The sequence below is a fragment of the Hypanus sabinus genome, chromosome 6 (assembly GCF_030144855.1).
Source record: "Hypanus sabinus isolate sHypSab1 chromosome 6, sHypSab1.hap1, whole genome shotgun sequence".
NCBI classification, from domain to species: Eukaryota; Metazoa; Chordata; class Chondrichthyes; order Myliobatiformes; family Dasyatidae; genus Hypanus; species Hypanus sabinus.
In genome coordinates this window covers 137,193,580-137,214,630 of record NC_082711.1, presented here as the reverse complement: position 1 = coordinate 137,214,630, position 21,051 = coordinate 137,193,580, and the positions used below count along the sequence as shown (strand labels likewise).

The 21,051-nt window shown below is 47.4% G+C and overlaps 1 protein-coding gene across 2 annotated transcripts in view; it reads left to right on the top strand.

Annotated features, from left to right (window-relative positions):
* The window catches only part of tmem120aa (transmembrane protein 120Aa), a 37,280-nt gene that overhangs the window by 8,279 nt on the left and 7,950 nt on the right, over positions 1–21,051 (top strand). For both annotated transcript variants that reach the window (XM_059972996.1, XM_059972995.1), the window contains exons 6-10: positions 578–667; positions 13,434–13,499; positions 16,492–16,553; positions 17,602–17,694; positions 18,620–18,684. In XM_059972996.1, coding sequence (XP_059828979.1) covers positions 578–667; positions 13,434–13,499; positions 16,492–16,553; positions 17,602–17,694; positions 18,620–18,684 — 376 coding nt within the window. The remainder of the gene's footprint in view (positions 1–577; positions 668–13,433; positions 13,500–16,491; positions 16,554–17,601; positions 17,695–18,619; positions 18,685–21,051) is intronic.

Below are 21,051 nucleotides of genomic sequence, written 5' to 3'. Positions count from 1 at the left end.
TACACAGTTCAACTCTGACCCGTGGTGCTGTCTGTGTGGAGCGTACCAGCTCCCCCCACCCCGGTGACCACGTGGATCTCCACTGGGTGCTTCGGATTCCTCCTGCATCCTAAAGTCATCTCAACAGTTAACCGCCCTCTGCTCGGCATCCTTGGGTACAGGTAAATGGTAAGGAATGAGACGGTGGAGAGGAGACAGGATAAGCTGTAAGGCTTCAGGGAAATGAGCAAATGGATTGGGACTGATAAAGTTAGCCTTGACCCGACAAGCCAAATGGCTGGTGGCTTGATAAGGAATCCCTGCTATGATAAGATCAGAGCTGTGCCAATTTGGTCAGTCTTGTGATCCAGCCAAGGACATGCTAGCTTGGCAGCCCCCTGCTGAATGTCTGCTATCCAGCAGGTCGTGCGGCCTTGTTGAGGGGTAGTTTAAATTCTGATACTCCACCATCCACGATGGCCATTCAGATTTTACACGCCCCTTCACTCTGAGTCTGCTTTCAACCCGATGACTCTGCTGATCAGAACATCGTCCACGTGAATTAACTTATGATCCCTTTGGATTTGTTCTTGTGCAGGGTGGCAGATTCGGTATTCAACTTCCTGTTGGTATGGTACTACTGCACACTGACAATCAGAGAGAGCATCCTCATTAACAATGGATCCAGGTAAGGGCATTGCCACCCGTCCGAGATCTGCACAAGGCACTTCTGTACCTTTTGCTTCAGTGCCTCACTCCCACATCACTTCCCTCTGTATTGGCCCGAAGCTGTGAATGCAAATCCACAAACCTTTAATCTTCCTTCCAGTTCCTATAATGATGTAGTGAAGATTCTCACTGGCTTGGACTACCTGAAGGGCAATGGCATTTGGCATCATTGCACCTTGAAACTGACCACAACTTTGTACTTCTGCACACGTCAAGTTTAACATCGGAATCCAAAAGAGTCATAGAAAAGTACAACACAAAATCAGGCCCCTTGGCCCATCTAGTCCCTGCCAAATATTTAAACTGCCTACTCCCATCAACCTACACTAGTCGATATAGCCCTACCATCCTGTACCTATCCAAACCTTTTAAAGGTTGAAATCAACCCCACATCCACCACATGCGCTGGCAGCTCATTCCACGCTTTCACCATCCTCTGAATGAAGAAGTTTCCCATCGTGTTCCTTTTAAATGTTTCATCTTTCAATCTGGTTGTAGTCCCACCCAACCTCAGTGGAAAAAAAGCCTGCTTGCATTTACAATTAGGTGCAGAAGTAGACCATTCAGCCCTTCAAGCCTGCACCGCCATTTTGAGATCATGGCTGATCAATTCCTATCAATACCCGGTTCCTGCCTCGTCCCCATATCCCTTGATTCCCCTATTCATAAGATACCTATCTAGCTCCTTCTTGAAAGCATCCAGAGAATTGGCCTCCACTACCTTCCGAGGCAGTGCATTCCAGACCCCCCACAACTCTCTGGGAGAAGAAGTTTTTCCTTAACTCTGTCCTAAATGACCTACCCCTTATTCTCAAACCATGCCCTCTGGTACTGGACTCTCCCAGCATCTGGAACATATTTCCTGCTCTATCTTGTCCAATCCCTTAATCTTATGTTTCAATCAGATCCCCTCTCAATCTCCTTAATTCCAGAGTGTACAAGCCTGGTCTCTCTAACCTCTCTGTGTAAGACAGTCCAGACATCCCAGGAATTAACCTCGTGAATCTACGCTGCACTTCCTCTACAGCCAGGATGTCCTTCCTTAACCCTGGAGACCAAAACTGTACACAATACTCCAGGTGTGGTCTCACCAGGGCTCTGTACAAATGCAAGAGGATTCCCTTGCTCTTGTACTCAATTCCCTTTGTAATAAAGGCCAACATTCCATTAGCCTTCTTCACTGCCTGCTGCACTTGCTCATTCACCTTCAGCGACTGATGAACAAGGACTCCTAGATCTCTTTGCATTTCTCCCTTACACCGTTTCTACACCGTTCAGATAATCTGCCTTTCTGTTCTTACTCCCAAAGTGGATAACCTCACACTTATTCACATTAAACGTCATCTGCCAAGTATCTGCCCACTCACCCAGCCTATCCAAGTCACCCTGAATTCTCCTAACATCCTCATCACATGTCACACTGCCACCCAGCTTAGTATCATCAGCAAATTTGCTGATGTTATTTTCTATGCCTTCATCCAAATCGTTAACGTAAATGGTAAATAGCTGTGGTCCCAATACTGAGCCCTGTGGCACCCCACTAGTCACCACCTGCCATTCCGAGAAACACCCATTCACCGCTACCCTTTGCTTTCTATCTGCCAACCAGTTTTCTATCCATGTCAATATCTTTCCCCCCCCGATGCCCTGAGCTTTGATTTTACCCACCAATCTCCTATGTGGGACCTTATCAAATGCCTTCTGAAAATCGAGGTACACTACATCCACTGGATCTCCCTTGTCTAACTTCCTGGTTACATCCTCGAAAAACTCCCATAGATTAGTCAAGCATGATTTACCCTTGGTAAATCCATGCTGGCTCGGCCCAATCCTATCACTACTATCTAGATATGCCACTATTTCATCTTTAGTAATGGACTCTAGCATCTTCCCCACTACTGATGTTAGGCTGACAGTTCGATAGCTCTCTGTTTTCTTCCTCCCTCCTTTCTTAAAAAGTGGGATAACATTAGCCATTCTCCAATCCTCAGGAACTGATCCTGAATCTAAGGAACATTGGAAAATGATTACCAATGCATCTGCAATTTCCAGAGCCACCTCCTTTAGTACCCTAGGGTGCAAACCATCTGGACCTGGGGATTTGTCAGCCTTCAGTCCCATCAGTCTACTCATCACCGTTTCCTTCCTAATGTCAATCTGTTTCATTTCCTCTGTTACCCTGTGTCCTTGGCCCATCCATACATCTGGGAGATTGCTTGTGTCTTCCTTAGTGAAGACAGATCTAAAGTACTCATTAAATTCTTCTGCCATTTCTGTTTCCCATAACAATTTCACCCAATTCATTCTTCAAGGGCCCAACATTGTTCTTAACTATCTTCTTTCTCTTCACATACCTAAAAAAGCTTTTGCTATCTTCCTTTATATTCCTGGCTAGCTTGCGTTCATACCTCATTTTTACTCCCCATATTGCCTTTTCAGTTAAGTTCTGTTGTTCCTTAAAAATTTCTCAATCATCTGTCCTCCCACTCACCTTAGCTCTGTCATACTTCCTTTTTTTTTTAATGCTATGCAATTTCTGACTTCCTTTGTCAACCACTGTGGCCCTTTCCCCCCTTTGAATCCTTCCTTCTCCAGGGGATGAACTGATTTTGCACCTTGTGCATTATTCCCAAGAATACCTGCCATTGCTGTTCCACTGTCTTTTCTGCTAGGATATCCGTCCAGTCAACTTTGGCCAGCTCTTCCCTCATGGCTCCATAGTTTCACCTGTTCATCTGCAACACTGACACCTCCGAGCTGCCCTTATCCTTCTCAAATTGCAGATAAAAGCTTATCATATTGTGATCACTACCTCCTAATGGCTCCTTTACTGCATGATCGCTTTATCAAATCCTGTTCATTACATAAATCCAGAATTGTCTTGTCCCTGGTCAGCTCTAATACAAGCTGTTCCAAGAATGCATCCCGTAGGTACTCTACAAACTCCCTATCCTGTGGTCCAGCACCAACCTGATTCTCCCAATTCACCTGCATGTTGAAATCCCCCATAACTACTGCGACATTACCTTTGCCACATGCCAATGTTAACTCCCTATTCAACTTGCACCCAATATCCATGCTACTGTTTGGTGGCCTGTAGACAACACCCATTAGGGTCCTTTTGCCCTTACTGTTCCTCAGTTCTATCCACACAGACTCTACATCTCCTGAACCTATGTCCCCCCCACCTTGCAAAGGACTGAATCTCATTCCTCACCAACAGGGCCACCCCACCCCCTCTGCCCACATTTCTGTCCCTACAATAGCACGTATACGCTTGTACATTCATTTCCCAGCAGCCATGTCTCCATTATCCCAACAACATCATAGTTACCCATTCGCACCTGAGCTTCAAGCTCATCCGCCTTATTTCTGACACTTCGTGCATTCAGATATAGAATTTTTAGCCCATTTCTCCTCTCTCTATTTGAATCGCTGCCTATTGTGCTTAACCCAGCTCCCGGAACTCCCATCGGGCTATACGCCCCTAGAATTTTGTTACCATATCTATACGCCTCAATTTTGTATGCCTCTATCAAATCTCCTCTCAATCCTCTACATTCCAAGGAATGAAGTCCTAGCCTATTCAAACGTTCCTCATAACTCTGATCCTCCAAACCCAGCAGCATCCTTCTGAAATTTTTCTGTATCCCTTCAACCTTATTTGCATCTTTTCTGTAGGTAGGTGACCAAAATTGTACACGATACTCCAAAATGCCTCTCCAATGTCTTATACAACTTCAACATTACATCCCATCTCATATACTCAATACTTTAAGAAGGCTAATGTACCAAAAGCTCTCTGTACAAAAGGTCCGTGCTAGCCATTTCAACCCTGGGGAAAAGCCTCTGACTATCCACACCATCAATACCTCCCATCATCTTATACACCTCTATCGGGTCACCTCTCATCATCTGCTGCTCCAGAGATAAAAGGCCGAGTTCACTCAACCTATTCTTATGAGGCATGCTCCCCAATCCAGGCAGCATCCTTGTAAATCTCCTCTGCACCTTCTATAGTTTCCGCATCCTTCTTGGAGCGAGGCGACTAGAAGAGGGTCTGACCAGGGTCCTATATAGCTGCAACATTACCTCTTGGCTCTTAAACTCAATCCCATGTTTGATGAAGGCCAATGCACTATATACCTTCTTAACCACAGAGTCAACCTGCGCTGCAGCTTTGAGTGTCCTATGGACTTGGACCCCAAGATCCCTCTGATCCTCCACCCTGCCAAGAGTCTTACCATTAATATTATATTCTGCCATCATATTTGACCTACCAAAATGAACCACCTCACACTTATCTGGATTGAACTCCATTTGCCACTTCTCAGCCCTTTTTGCATCCTTTTGATGTCCCGCTGTAACCTCTGACAGCCCTCCACACTATCCACAACACCCCCAACCTTTGTGTCATCAGCAAATTTACTAACCCATCCCTCCACTTCCTCATCCAGGTCATTTATAAAAATCATGAAGAGAAGGGAGTCCCAGAACAGATCCCTGAGGCACACCACTGGTCACCAACCTCCATTCAGAATATGACCCCTCTACAACCACTCTTCGCCTTCTGTGGGCAAGCCAGTTCTGGATCCACAAAGCAATGTCCCCTTGGATCCCATGCCTCCTTACTTTCTCAATGAGCCTTGCATGGGGTACCTTATCAAATGCTTTGCTGAAATCCATATACACTACATCTACTGCTCTACCTTCATCAATGTGTTTAGTAACATTTTCAATAAATGTAAGGCACGACCTGCCTTTGATAAAGCCATGCTGACTATTCCTAATCATTTTATACCTCTCCAAATGTTCATAATCCTGTCTTTCAGGATCTTTTCCATCAACTTAACAACCACTGAAGTAAGACTCACTGGTCTATAATTTCCTGGGCTATCTCTACTCCCTTTCTTGAATAAGGGAACAACATTTACAACCCTCCAGTTCTCTGGAACCTCTCCCCTCCTCAATGATGATGCAAAGATCATTGCCAGAGGCTCAGCCTCTGCCTCCCTCCCTTGCCTCCCACAGTAGCCTGGGGTACATCTCGTCCAGTCCTGGAGACATCCAACTTGATGCTTTCCAAAAGCTCCAGCACATCCTCTTTCTAAATGTCCATATGCTCAAGCTTTCCAATCTGTTGTAAGTCATCCCTACAATTGCCAAGATCCTTTTCCGTAATGAATACTGAAGCAAAGTATTCATTAAGTATCTCTGCTATCTCCTCCGGTTCCATACACACTTTTCTACCGTCACACTTGATTGGTCCTATTCTTTCACATCTTATTCTCTTGCTCTTCACATACTTTATAGAATGCCTTGGGGTTTTCCTTAATCCTGCTCGCCAAGGCCTTCTCATGGCCCCTTCTGGCTCTCCTAATTTAATTCTTCTCCTTTCCATTAGCCTATCATTACCTCTATCATTACCTAGTTTTTTGACCCTTTTGTAAGCTTTTCTTTACTTCTTGACTAGATTTTCAACAGCCTTTGTACACCATGGTTCCTGTACCCAACCATCCTTTCCCTGTCTCATTGGAATGTACCTATGCAGGACTCTACACAAATATCTCCTGAACATTTGCCGCATTTCTGCTGTACATTTCTCTGAGAACATCTGTTCCCAATTTATGCTTCCAAGTTCCTGCCTGATAGCCTCATATTTTCCTTTACTCCAATTAAACGCTTTCCTAACTTGTCTGTTCCTATCCCTCTCCAACGCTATGGTAAAGGAGATAGAATTATGATCACTATCTCCAACATGCTATCCCACTGAGAGACCTGACACTTGACCAGGTTCATTTCCCAATGCCAGATCAAGTACAGCCTCTCCTCTTGTAGGCTTATCTACATATTGTGTCAGGAAACCTTCCTGTATTCACCTAACAAACTCCACCCTGTCTAAGCCCCTCATTCTAGGGGGATGCCAATCGTTATTGGAGAAATTAAGATCTCCCACCACAACAACCCTGTTATTATTACACCTTTCCAGAATCTGTTGCCCATCTGCTCCTCTATGTCCCTGGTACTATTGGGTCATTTATAAAAAACACCCAGTAGAGTTATTGACCTCTTCCTGTTTCTTACTTCCACCCACAGAGACTCAGTAGACAATCCCTCTATGACTTCTTCCTTTTCTGCAGCCATGACACTATCTCTGATCAACAGTGTCGCACCCCCACCTCTTTTTCCTCCCTTCCTCTCCATTCTGAAACATCTAAAGCCTGGCACTCTAAGTAACCATTCCTGCCCCTGAGCCATCCAACTCTCTGGAATGGCCACCACATTATAGCTCCAAGTATTGATCCACTCTTTAAGCTCATCCACTTTGTTCATGATACTTGTTGCATTAAAATAGACACATCTCAAACCATTGGTCTGAGTGTGTCCCTTCTCTATCACCTGCCTAATCTGCCTCTCATACTGTCTTTAAGGAGCAAACATGAGGAAATCTGCAGATGCTGTTAATTCAAACAACACACACAAAATGCTGGTGGAACACAGCAGGCCAGGCAGCATCTACAAGGAGAAGCACTGTCGACGTTTCGGGCCAAGGCCCTTCATCAGGACTCTTCCTCCTTTTCTGCAGCCGTGACACTATCTCTGATCAGCAGTGCCACGCCCCCACCTCTTTTGCCTCCCTTCCTGTCCTTTTGGAAATATCTAAAGCCTGGCACTTGAAGTAACCATTCCTGCTCCTGAGCCATCCTGACGAAGGGTCTCGGCCCGAAATGTCGACAGTGCTTCTCCTTGTAGATGCTGCCTGGCCTATTGTGTTCCACCAGCATTTTGTGTATGTTGTTCTCACACTGTCTCCAAGTTTTCTCTATTTCTGAGCCAACAGCCCCTTCCTCTGTCTCTTCAGTTCAGTTCCCAAGTCCCAGCAATTCGAGTTTAAACTTTTCCAATAGCCTTACCAAACCTCCCTGCCAGTATATTGGTCCCCCTCGGATTCAAGTGCAACTCGACCTTTTTGTACAGGTCACGCCTGCCCCAAAAGATGTCCCAATGATCCAGAAATCTGAATCCCTGCCCCCTGCTCCAATCTCTCAGCCACACATTTATCTTCCACCTCACTCTATTCCTACACTCACTGTCCGAGGCACAGGCAGTAATCCGAGATTACTAGCTTTGTAGTTCTGCTTCTCAACTTCCTTCCTAACTCCCTGTAGTCTGCTTTCAGGACCTCCTCCCTTTCTCCAACTTATGTCGTTGGTACCAATATGTACCACAACCTCTGGCTGTTCACCTTCCCACTTCGGGATATCGAGGATAGCCAGAATAGCTGGGAGTGGGGCTTTGGGTTTCAGATGGAAGTCCTCTGAGTTGTTCAGGCTCATTGCTGAGGTCCTGGGTACTTCCCGTCAGTACTGTGGTCCTCCACATCTCACCAGGGATGCTTGGCTGTTGAGTGTTTGTGGGCAGTGAATCTCGGCTAGTTGAGTCTGGCCCATTGGATTTTGAAATAATCTTTTTTTGAAAAAATGTTGGCTTCTGAAATATTTTTGCCAAGTTTTATCACCCAGATAGTTAAAAATTGTGTTTTCCTTCATGGCTTGCTGTCTGTGATTGGCTGCTATATATATAAAAAACTGTAAAAACTATGTACTCAAGGTTGAGAGTAGATATTCACTTTATCAGAGAACAAAACCTCCAGGTCATCAAGTCCCAACACCAGACCCCCTTGAGCATCCTGATTATCTTTGAACTTCACTGTTGTGCTGTGTGGTCTTACGTTCATATTTTTGATTTTTTAAAGATGCAGAAAAGTAACTGTCGTTGTGTATGTATTTGCATAGACCAGTGGCCAGTTTAACCCCTACTGTTGGGGATCTCAGGAGAACCACTGTCAACCCACTCTGGGCCACTGAGCCCACAGCCATGACTAACATCTGCGGGATGTGAAGTGATCCTCTGTGCATGTGGGCCTTTGTTTGGCCCTTGGCATCAACAGGCAAGTCTGTTTGGACTCTTTGATAGTCTGGCTGACAGTCACACTTCAACTGTAATGGAAATGCCATCCCCTATGCTAGTACATGTCTCCTCTGAAGAGGGAGTCAAGTGCAGCAGGTTCCTGATTACCCCACCTGCTCCCTTGATAGCACTTCCCTGGACAAGAAGACGCAGCGACACCTCCAATTCCTGAGAGGATTGAGGCAAGCAAGGCCTTTCCTCTTCCCCCCCCCCCATCCCCACCATCTTAACAGTATTTGACAGGAGTACCATTGAGAGTATCCTGACAGATTGCACCTCCATCCGGTTTGGGAGCAGCCGAGCAGTAGACTGGAATCCCCTACAAAGGACTGTGAGGACAGCTGGGAAGATCATAGATCTCTCATCAAGGACACTTATCAGGAGCAGGGCCCTTAGTATCATTAAGGATCCCACCCATCCATCCAGCAACCTCTTTGACTTCCTACCATCAGGCAATACACCATGATGCATAAGAACAAAAACGGTCAGGATGAGAAACAGTTTCTTCCCTCAGGCCACTAGTCTTCTGAACTCCCCGCTGCATTCAGAGGGTCACTGGTTAATCTCTTCCATACCTTGCAACGTTTAATTTAGGCACTTTAGTTTGTTACTTATGTGTGATTGATCTGTCAATTTTATCCTTTCCATCATGTTATCATGTGTTATGTGTGCTACTGTGCTTTGCACCCTGGTTCAAAGAAATGTCTCATTTCTATATACATTATATGGTTATTTACTTTTTATGTGTATAGCTAAATGACAATCGGCTTGAGTTGAATGGCTCCTCTTCCCTTCCCCTAGCCTCTGGTGTCTTGCCTTCGTCCCTCTCCCATCCGTGTGCTGCGGCTCAACAATGTTGTTTGAAAGTCCTTTGTTAACCACATTCTTGTTCTCAGAGTGCCCACCTGACAGTCAGTGTGAGTGAGTGGAAATCCCCTTCAGCTGGGTTCTGGGATGAACAAGTTGTCCACCCTCCCTAACGTCAGCTCCATTCATGAGCTGCTGCCACCTCCGTTTCCTTCTCTGTGGTTAAGTCAAACTATTTGCAGTGTTGCTGGGGCCATCCATCCATCCATTGCCCAGTTAATCCCCCCGTGGTCTCATTCTCATTTGCTGCTGGAATTCCTGTCCTGTTCAGACATGCTTGTTAGCTGTCTTGTCCAGATCTGCTGTCTCATACTCCCCTGTCCTAAGCTCTGACTCTGTCCTTGAACTTGTTCCTGTTTGTTCAATGGAACAGGTCTTGTTTTTCCCTCTATGGCCCTGCAGTTTGCAACTCCTCCAGCCTTACTGCCCCCAGGATATCTGGGCATCATTTCCAGCCTCATAGACCATCCCTAAATTTAATCCTTCAGTTTCACTGCCAGAAGGCCTGAAATCTAGAATTGCCTCCTCAATCTCTTCTGCTCCCTTTCTGCTTATGAGATGTTCCTTAGGTCTCGCCTGCTGAAAGATGTTATTTTGTGTTTCTGTTTAAAGTTCGCCCTGAAACCGAAAGCATTTGTCCTTGTGTTTGTTAACCGTAGAGGCATCACAGCCCAGCCCTAAGGCCAGAGCTTCTCCATTGTTTCACTGCTTTGTTGTGCTATTCTTGTGCCCGATCCACAGAGCACCTCAGTAGTGGTGAACTTGACAATGCTCAAACACTGACGATACTTTCCAAGACAAAGTACAAGGATTCAGAGGAGACACAAGAGACTGCAGATGCTGCAATCTGGAGCAACAGTCTGCCGGGGGATCTTAGTGGGAGGAAAAGGATCGTCAGTGTTTCGGGTCAAACCCTTTCTCAGCTCCTGAGTTCCTCCTGCAGAGTTTTTGTTATGCAAGCACTCACACCCTTGCACAATATATTCCCCGTCATGGCCCATTCAATTTAGGGACTTCTGATTCTCTGAGGCCCAGACTTGGTGCACATCCTTCTGAACGTCAGTCCGAGGTTCTCACACCAGGCTCAAGGATTTAGTAAGGAGATAGATCTTGTTTCTCCATTGTCTCCCTTCTATTGAGATGATGCTGCATTGGCAGTCCAGTCCTGACCTGACCTACTTCATCCACTTTCATCCCAGTACAACTGGACCATCAGAAGTTACATTGCCGTCTTCACTTTCGCTTTAATCATGAAGCACCTTGGTTGTTGGTGGAGGGCCAATCTAGTACACCGAAGGATAAGATTGGTGTCTCCTGACAGTCACACAAGGACTTCACACCTCAAACCTGTTACCTCTTCTCCCTGCTACTGAAGCCATGGATGTGAATATAAGAACATAGAACAGTACAGCACAGGAACAGGCCATTCAGCCCACAGTGTTGTGCTGTACCAGCTAAAAAGCAAATCAAAAACACCCAAACACTAATCCCTCCTACCTACACCATGTCCACATCCCTCCATCTTCCCCACATCCATGTGCCTATCCAAATGTCTTTTAAAAGCCCCCAATGTATTTTCCTCTACCACATACCAGACAGCCATCTCAGACATTCAAGACTCTTTGAGTAAAAAAAACTTACCCCTCACATCCCCTTTGAACCTACCCCCCTCCCCTTCAATTCACGTCCTCTGGTATTAGACATTTCAACCTTGGGGAAACAAAATATTTTCTGTCCACTATCTCTATCTATGCTTCTCGTAATCTTGTAAGCCTTGATGAGATCTCCTCTCAGTCTCTGTTACACCAGAGAAAACGGTCATCAGTGACCATCAGACATTGGATGAGAATTAGGCCATTCGGCCCATTCAATTATGGCTGGTTTATTATCTCCTCTTAACCCCATTCTCTTCCTTTCTCCCCTTAACCTTTGACACCTTTACTAATCAGGAGCCTACCAACCTCCACTTTAATGCAAACGTATGGATCATCTTTATTGACTACAGTTTGGCATTCAATACTATCATCCCCTCAAAACAGATCAAAAAGCTTCAAGACCTTAGCCTCAGTACTTCCCCATGCAGTTGGATCCTTGATTTTCCTTATTTGCAGATCCCAGTCAGTTTGGATTGGGAACAACCATGATCTCCATCAGCACAGATGCACCTCAAGGCTGTGTGCTCAGCCCCCTGCTATGCTTGCTTTACACTTCAAAGTTACATTTGTGACTGTGTGGCTAAGCACAGCTCCAATGCCATATTCAAGTTTGCTGACAACACCATTGTTGTAGGCCAGATCAAAGGTGGTGATGATTCAGCATACAGCAGGGGAATTGAAAATCTGGCTGAGTGGTGTCATAACCACACCCTCTTACTTAATGTCAGCAAGACCAAGGAGTTGATTATTGGCTTAAGGTGGAGGAAACCAGAGGTCCATGAGCCAGTTGTGAACATGGGATTAGAGGTGGAGAGGGTCAGGAACTTTAAATTCCTCGGTATTATTTCAGAGCCCCTGTCCCAGCACTTAGAGTAATTATGAAGAAAGCACAACAGTGCCTCTACTTCCTGAGGAGTTGGCAAAAATTCGGCATGGCATCTCAAACTTTGATTAAATTTTTTATAGATGAATAGTGGAGAGTGTATTTGCTGTTTGCATCACAGCCTGGCACGGAAACACTAAAGCCCTTAAATGGAAGTGCCTCCAAAAAGTAGTGAATACGGCCCAGTCCATCACAGGTTAAAGCCCTCCTGCCACCGAGCACATCTACACAGAGCGTTGTCACGGGAACGCAGCATCCATCAGCAGGGACCCTCCACCCAGGTCAGGCTCTCTTCTCACTGGTACCATCAGGAAGAAGTATAGGAGCCTCAGGACTCGCGCCGCCAAGTTCAGGAACAGTTACTGCTCCTCAACCATCAGGTTCTGAACTTCACTTCATTTGCCCCATGATGAAAATGTTTCCAACCAATGGACTCGCTTTCAAGGACTCTTCATCTTATGTTCTCAATATTTTATTGTTTATTTATTATTATTTCTTTCTGTATTTGAACAGTTTATTGTCTTTTGCACTGGGATTCTATTCTGGTTATTAGACTTGCTGAGTACGACTACAAGAGGGGCGTCTCATGGTGACATATATGTACTTTGATAATAAATTTACTTTGCACTTTAAGTATACCAAATAACTTGGCCTTCAATGAATTCCACAGATTCTCCACCCTCTGGCTAAAGAAATTCTTCCTCATCTCTGCCTTAAAGGGATATCCTTCTATTCAGAGGTTGTGCCCTCGAATTCTAGATTCCAGCACCGTAGGAAACATCCTCTCCACCTTCATTCAAGTCAGGCCTTTCAGTATTTGTTAAGGTTCACATGCTAATTTCATTACAGTTGATTTGCCTTTGTTAACCCTGCCTTTAACCCCCGGCTGTCCTTTGTCTTGAGCTAGGCTGCAATCGTGTCACTCCCTGCCAGCAAAGAACGGGTGCTTTGTGGACCGTTACCCGCATTCTACCACTTGCCTAACACACAGTGTCTGGTTAACCATCGGATCTTTGGGATGTGGGAGGAAAGTGGGGCTTCCTCCGCTGTCCCGGGGGGGGAGCGTGCAAACTCCACGCAGACAGCAGCTGAGGTTGGAGTTGAACTCTGCGTCTCTTGGTCTACAGGGCAGCAGCTGTACCAGCGAGCAATGGGACCTCAGCCTGGGGCTGAGCTGCTGTAACTCCGGCCACTGCCCCAGGCAAGGAAGTGCATCACTCTTAGTCTGGGATAGCGGATACAAGTGGCCAGAAGCTGATGCTCAGGCAGTGCCCTTTCTGTGGAGTGGATGTTGTTGCTGAGGTTGTAACTTGCTCTACTAATCAATCGTGTTTCCACGTTCCCCCCAGGATTAAAGGCTGGTGGGTGATGCACCACTACGTCTCAGCGTTCCTCTCGGGCGTGATGTTAACCTGGTGAGTGCGGCCCCACGGCTTTCTCCGTGTCCTGGTGCAGTTTCCTTTCAGCACAGGGTGTGGCACGGGGGGTGGGGGGCTGCTGGTGGCAGTGAGGAGGAGATGAGGTGTGTGGGGGACTGGGGACGATGTTTGGAGCCGAGTGGGGAGGGTGTTGGGAGTGTGAGTGAGGAGGGCATTAAGGTTGTGAGGGAGGAGGGGTTTGGGGATGTGAGAGAGGAGGGGTTGGTATGCGTGAGGGGCAGGGAGTGGGGGTGTGCGGGGAGGGGGTCGGGGAATGTGTGTGCGGGGAGGGGGTCGGGGGTGTGTGTGCGGGGAGGGGGTCGGGGAGTGTGTGTGCGGGGAGGGGGTAGGGGGGTGTGTGCGGGGAGGGGGTCGGGGAGTTGGGGTGTGCGGGGAGGGGGTCGGGGGTGTGTGTGCGGGGAGGGGGTCAGGGAGTGGGGTTGTGCGGGGAGGGGGTCGGGGAGTGGGGGTGTGTGGGGAGGGGGTCGGGGAGTGTGTGTGCGGGGAGTGGGGGTGTGTGGGGAGGGGGTCGGGGAGTGTGTGTGCGGGGAGGGGGTCGGGGGGTGTGTGCGGGGAGGGGGTCGGGGAGTTGGGGTGTGCGGGGAGGGGGTCGGGGACTGTGTGTGCGGGGAGGGGGTCGGGGAGTGGGGGTGTGCGGGGAGGGGATCGGGGAGTGTGTGTGCGGGGAGGGGGTAGGGGGGTGTGTGCGGGGAGGGGGTCGGGGAGTTGGGGTGTGCGGGGAGGGGGTCGGGGGTGTGTGTGCGGGGAGGGGGTCAGGGAGTGGGGTTGTGCGGGGAGGGGGTCGGGGAGTGGGGGTGTGTGGGGAGGGGGTCGGGGAGTGTGTGTGCGGGGAGTGGGGGTGTGTGGGGAGGGGGTCGGGGAGTGTGTGTGCGGGGAGGGGGTCGGGGGGTGTGTGCGGGGAGGGGGTCGGGGAGTTGGGGTGTGCGGGGAGGGGGTCGGGGACTGTGTGTGCGGGGAGGGGGTCGGGGACTGTGTGTGCGGGGAGGGGGTCGGGGAGTGGGGGTGTGCGGGGAGGGAGTCGGAGGGTGTGTGTGAGCGGGGAGGGGGTGCGAGGGTGTGTGAGCGGGGAGGGGGTGCGGGGGTGTGTGTGCGGGGAGGGGGTTGGGGGGTGTGTGAGTGGGGAGGGTGTTCGGGGGTGTGAGTGTGGAGGAGGTTGGGCGGGTGTGGGGAGTGGAGAGGGGAATGGGTTTGTAAGTGTGTTTTCCCCACTATATTTATTTCAGTTAGAATGAACCACCCAGGAACAGTCTGTCCTCCAGCAGTTGCTGCACCCCTCAAGTCACCTTCCTGATTTCCTACACCATCTAACTTTGTCACTGTAATGCTGACAACAGACAACTGTCCTGACAGGAATACGGGTGGATTTTGAAAGATCCTTCCATGACCTCGGAGGCGGACAACGTTTGTGTAGTGGGCCCATTGTGTAGTGGGTCAATTGTCCATTATGCTGGTCTGATAGAACTCGGAGCTTCGTCAAGTCCTGCTCAAAAGGTCTTGATCCATAAATCACAGGCAAAATCTTCACTGCCTGTTACCCATCGACCAGGCCTTTCAGCCCACGATGTCTATGATGCCAGTTTAGATTGATCTCATATTTGTCTAGTCAGGTCTGTCTCTTGGTGACCTCAATGACCATAGGGTTTTCATGGCAGGATACAGAAGTAGGTTTCCAGACCTTGCTGCTGCCCAGGGTGGGATCTGGCAGGATTTGAACTCGGGATCATCTGCCTTGGAGTCCAGTGCTGATGCCAGCCCTTAATCTCATGTACCTGCACATAAAACCATAGGGTGTAGGAGCAGAATTGTGCCATCCGGCCCATCGTGAATGCTCTGCCATTTCATCATGGCTGATCCAATTTTCTTGTCAACCCCATTCTCCTGCCTTCTCCCCATAACCTTTCCACACCCTGACTAACCAAGAACTTACCAAGCTGCGGCTTGAATATGCCCAATGACTCGGCCTCCACAGCTGCCTGTGGCAATGAATTCCACAGACAAACCACTTGTGTCAGCAGTGTGTTCCGGGCATGTACTCTATGTACTTCTGAGAAACAATTGCATCACAAATCTCCTTGAAACATTCCTTCCCTCATATCTCATATCTCATATTTGATACTGGGAAAGGGACAAACTAGTTAACTCCTCATAATTTTATATTTGGAAACACAAAAGATTCTGGAGGAATTCAGGGAATCAGGAAGGGAAATAGGTAATCGATGTTTCAGATCAAGTCATAGAAACAGAAAACCTACAGCACAATATAGGCCCTTCGGCCCACAAAGTTGTGCCGAACATGTCCTTACCTGAGAAATTACTAGGGTTACCCATAGCCCTCTATTTTTCTAAGCTCCATGTACCCTATCTAAAAGTCTTTTAAAAGACCCTATCACATCTGCCTCCACCACCGTTGGCGGCAGCCCATTCCACGCACTCACCACTCTCTGAGTAAAATACCTACCCCCCCCCCCCCCCCCCCCAACATCTCCTCTGTACCTACTTTCAAGCACCTTAAACCTGTGCCCTGTTGTGGCAGCCATTTCAGCCCTGGGAAAAAGCCTCTGACCATCGACATGATCGATGCCTTTCATCATCTTGTACACCTCTATCAGGTCACCTCTCATCCTCCGTCGCTGCAAGGAGAAAAGGCCGAGTTCTCTATATAGTCCTTTCCCCTTTCCCTCCGTAGATACTTCCTGACCTTCTGATTTCCTCCAAAGCCTTTTGTATTGCTCCACGTTCCACAATCTGCAATCTCTTGCATCTCCATGATTTTATATAGCTTTATCCATAGATGTAGGGGTGTTGGGGACTATGGGGTTGTGCAGGAAGGTGCAGCAAGATCAGCTGTAATCTTATCGAGTTTCCTCCTGCTATTTCTTGTCCGATTGTGTTACCGAGCTTCCAGTAAAAACCCTGTACATTTTTCCTATGGTGTGCAAAATTACAAATGTAGCTCTGTTGTCTCTAGGCCTGACTCGAAGATGTACCAGCTGTTTCGTAACCAGTTTCTCTCGTTCTCCATGTACCAGAGTAAGTAGACCATTGTCGCACTCTGCCCCTCCGTCACCGGCTGCCTCAGAGTGTGCAGCGTCTCCAGTTGGCATGAACAAATCAGTGTGTGCTAAACTTCAGTTCTGGGTGCTCCCTAATTCAGTGTTAAACTCCTGGGACATTGATGGAGTTGTACCCGGAGCAGTGTGGTATATTAATAAGCTAAGTAATCTAGCTGAAGTCAACTAATTCATCCCTGGAAAGCCGATTCTTCTTTACAAACTCTGTTCTGTTTCTGAAACTGCCGGGCAGTTAACGGGTATCTTCAGAGCGTAGCTGCTGCTCGTAATCCAGTCATTCAAAGCATGTGGATCAACACACCAATCAGTGGCCTATTGGAGCCCCCAAGTTTGTGACACCATTCACTAAGATCCTAGCTGAGCTGTTAGTTACGTCTTCACGTACTTGCCAACGCCCCCCTCCCCGCAGTAATTTCTCTATCTACCCATTGACCACCCTCGGGCTCCTTTCCCCATGCTAGCGCTGCGTCTGGCTCCGTGCGAGTGTGCTGTCTTCTACTTCATCTTGGTGAAGCTCGTCTTTCTGGGTAATGCTTCCCGAGGAGTGGGACAAGGCAATGTGGCAAGTCAGTGTACTTTACCCAAGGCTTACGGTCACCTCTGAGTACGTGACTGCGGTCTGGCACCCACAGGTCCCCCAGAGCAGAGCTGACAATTCTTTGGGGACGTGTAGCAGTTTCATGATGCCATCATAAAATACATGGATCCTTTCCTGGTGACTGGTGTAGCAGGATCATTAACTGTCCAGGTCCGGGTGTGTGAAAGCTGTCAGCCGAGTTTCCTGAATTGTACCAGTATTGTGTCTGTGACAGATCATTTTATCTGTTATATATATTAAAGCCTGGTGTCAAACTCCCCGTGTGAAAGGGGAATTGGGGACCCTCTCCCTCATGGTACAGAGGTACAATAGGATCTTTTAAACCATATCCTTTGCAGTGACAGATGCAGAAAGGCTGTTATTTCTTGGCTGTTAGGGTCCTGACCCACGGTCTGCTTGTGTTGTGCAGGCTTTGTGCAGTTTCTGCAGTACTACTATCAGAGCGGCTGCCTGTACCGACTCCGAGCCTTGGGAGAGAGGCACAACATGGACTTGACCGTAGGTAAGTCCACTCAATACCAGCTCGTGTCAAGGAGTGGGAGAATCAAGACAGCGGCAACAAGCTGGATGCTGCTTGCTTGAAGTCAGTGATTCATGTGTATTAACATTCAAGATTAATTTATACAATTTAGTATTGAATGATCTTTTGTGTGTATAGACAAGGGTAGTAAATGGGTGAAGATTTCATCGGCCTTGGACTTGCCCAATGACTATGAATACCTTTACATTTCTAGCTAGTTCCTTTAGATAACGTGACGTTCTGAATGAGTTAGATATCAAGGCATTGGAGCAGAATTAGGCCATTTGGTTCACCATGTCTGCTGCATTGTTCAATCATGGCTGACTTACTTTCCATCTCAACCCCATACTCCTGCCTTCTCCACGTAACCTTGAAGTCCTTACTAATCAAGAAGCTATCAGCCTCCGCTTTAAATATACCGTAAGTCGTGATTCTGGGTGCTGTATCATTTTGTATACAATTCCTGGAGTCAAACAGCACAGAAACAGGCCTTTCTGTCCACACGAGCCATTTACTCTTGAGAGTCTACAGTTGCATATGGAGTAAGCCTTCAGAATTTGCTTTCACATCTGCCCACCAACCTTTCTCCTGCTTCCCCAGACTGTGGATGTCACTGTTGACTATATTCAAGACTGATGTCATCAGTTTTGCCCATGATGGTGAATTAAGAACAATGGTGCTGAGGTGGAAGATCTTTTGTATGATAGGGGTTTACGCACTTCCTCTATTCCTGTTCCATAATCCTGAATGAGGAGAGCTCAGTGAATTTAACCTTTTATAGATCACACTCTCTTCAGAGACGATATAAAAGCCAAACTTTCAAAATTTAAAGTCAGTCTCACATTAAATGTGTTTGGATTCTTGGAAAGAGCTGACCCTGAATGGGCTCTGCGATTTGTCTTTCCAGAAGGATTCCAGTCATGGATGTGGAGAGGCCTCACCTTTCTCCTCCCGTTCCTGTTCTTTGGTCACGTGAGTCGTTTTGAAATAATTGGTATTGTCAAATTGAAGCCCAAGTTCGGTCCATGATTGGCCTTGAACCGGCTGTTTGGCTGTGGTAGTGGGGACATTAACTTGAGCTTTGAACTTGGGCTGGTGGCCAGTGCTGGAAAGTGTGCTCAGTGGCTGAGTTAGGATTGGGCACCTGACTGCATGGCCTTGTGACAGCCAAAGTCTATGTCAATAGACAATAGGTGCAGAAGTAGACCATTCGGCCCTTTGAGCCTGCACCGCCATTCTGAGATCATGGCTGATCATCTACTATCAATACCCGGTTCCTGCCTTGTCCTCATATCCCTTGATTCCCCTATTCATAAGATACCTATCTAGCTCCTTCTTGAAAGCATCCAGAGAATTGGCCTCCACTACCTTCCGAGGCAGTGCATTCCAGACCCCCACAATTCTCTGGGAGGAGAAGTTTTTCCTTAACTCTGTCCTAAATGACCTACCCCTTATTCTCAAACCATGACCTCTGGCACTGGACTCTCCCAGCATCTGGAACATATTTCCTGCCTCTATCTTGTCCAATCCCTTAATAATCTTATGTTTCAATTGGATCCCCTCTCAATCTCCTTAATTCCAGTGGGTACAAGCCCAGTCTCTCTAACCTCTCTGCGTAAGACAGTCCAGACATCCCAGGAATTAACCTCGTGAATCTACGCTGCACTTCCTCTACAGACAGGATGTCCTTCCTTAACCCTGGACACAATACTCCAGGTGTGGTCTCACCAGGGCTCTGTACAAATGCAAGAGGATTTCCTTGCTCTTGAACTCAATTCCCTTTGTAATAAAGGCCAACATTCCATTAGTCTTCTTCACTGCCTGCTGTACTTGCTCATTCACCTTCAGTGACTGATGAACAAGGAGTCCTAGATCTCTTTGTATTTCTCCCTTACCTAACTCTACACCATTCAGATAATAATCTGCCTTCCTGTTCTTACTCCCAAAGTGGATAACCTCACACTTATTCACATTAAACACCATCTGCCAAGTATCTGCCCACTCACCCAGCCTATCCAAGTCACCCTGAATTCTCCTATCATCCTCATCACATGTCACACTGCCACCCAGCTTAGTATCATCAGCAAATTTGTTGATGTTATTTTCAATGCCTTCATCTAAATCGTTGACATAAATCGTAAACAGCTGTGGTCCCAATACCGAGCCCTGTGGCACCCCACTAGTCACCACCTGCCATTCCGAGAAACACCCATTCACCGCTACCCTTGGCTTTCTATCTGCCAACCAGTTTTCTATCCATGTCAATGCCTTCCCCCCGATGCCCTGAGCTTTGATTTTACCCACCAATCTCCTATGTGGGACCTTATCAAATGCCTTCTGAAAATCGAGGTACACTACATCCACTGGATCTCCCTTGTCTAACTTCCTGGTTACATCCTCGAAAAACTCCAATAGATTAGTCAAGCATGATTTACCCTTGGTAAATCCATGCTGGCTCGGCCCAATCCTATCACTGCTATCTAGATATGCCACTATTTCATCCTTAATAATGGACTCTGGCATCTTCCCCACAACCGATGTCAGGCTGACAGGTCGATTGTTCTGTTTTCTCCCTCCCTCCTTTCTTAGAAAGTGGGATAACATTAGCCATTCTCCAATCCTCAGGAACTGATCCTGAATCTAAGGAACATTGGAAAATAATTACCAATGCATCTGCAATTTCCAGGGCCACCTCCTTTAGTACCCTAGGATGCAGACCATTTGGACCTGGGGATTTGTCAGCCTTCAGTCCCATCAGTCTACTCATCACCGTTTCCTTCCTAATGTCAATCTGTTTCATTTCCTCTGTTACCCTATGTCCTTGGCCCATCCATACATCTGGGAGATTGCTTGTGTCTTCCTTAGTGAAAACAGATCTGAAGTACTCATTAAATTCTTCTGCCATTTCTCTGTTTCCCATAACAATTTCACCCAATTGTTGTGCACAGTGAATAGCCACTGACATGAGATTACAGAGGGTTATCAGAAATGTATTTCAGTGCAAATCAATAGTTCCCAAGAGGAGCCAGGATACACAGTGAGAAACAATCTTGGGGGGCTGGGGGGAATCTCAGCAGGCTGGGCAGCATCTGTGAGAGGAATGGTATTGTCAACGCTTGGGATCGAAACCTTCCATCAGATGAGGAGTCTCAATCCAAATTTTCGATCGTCCGTTTCCCTGAACAGATCCTGCCTGTCCACTGACTTCCTCCGGCATCTTGTTCTTTCACTCCTCCAGCAGACGAGTCATTGCTCCAGGTTCCAGCAACTGCAGTCTCTGGCGACAACAACACAGCAAGAAATTGGATGCCGAGCTCAGGCTCGGAGCCAGGTTCTGGA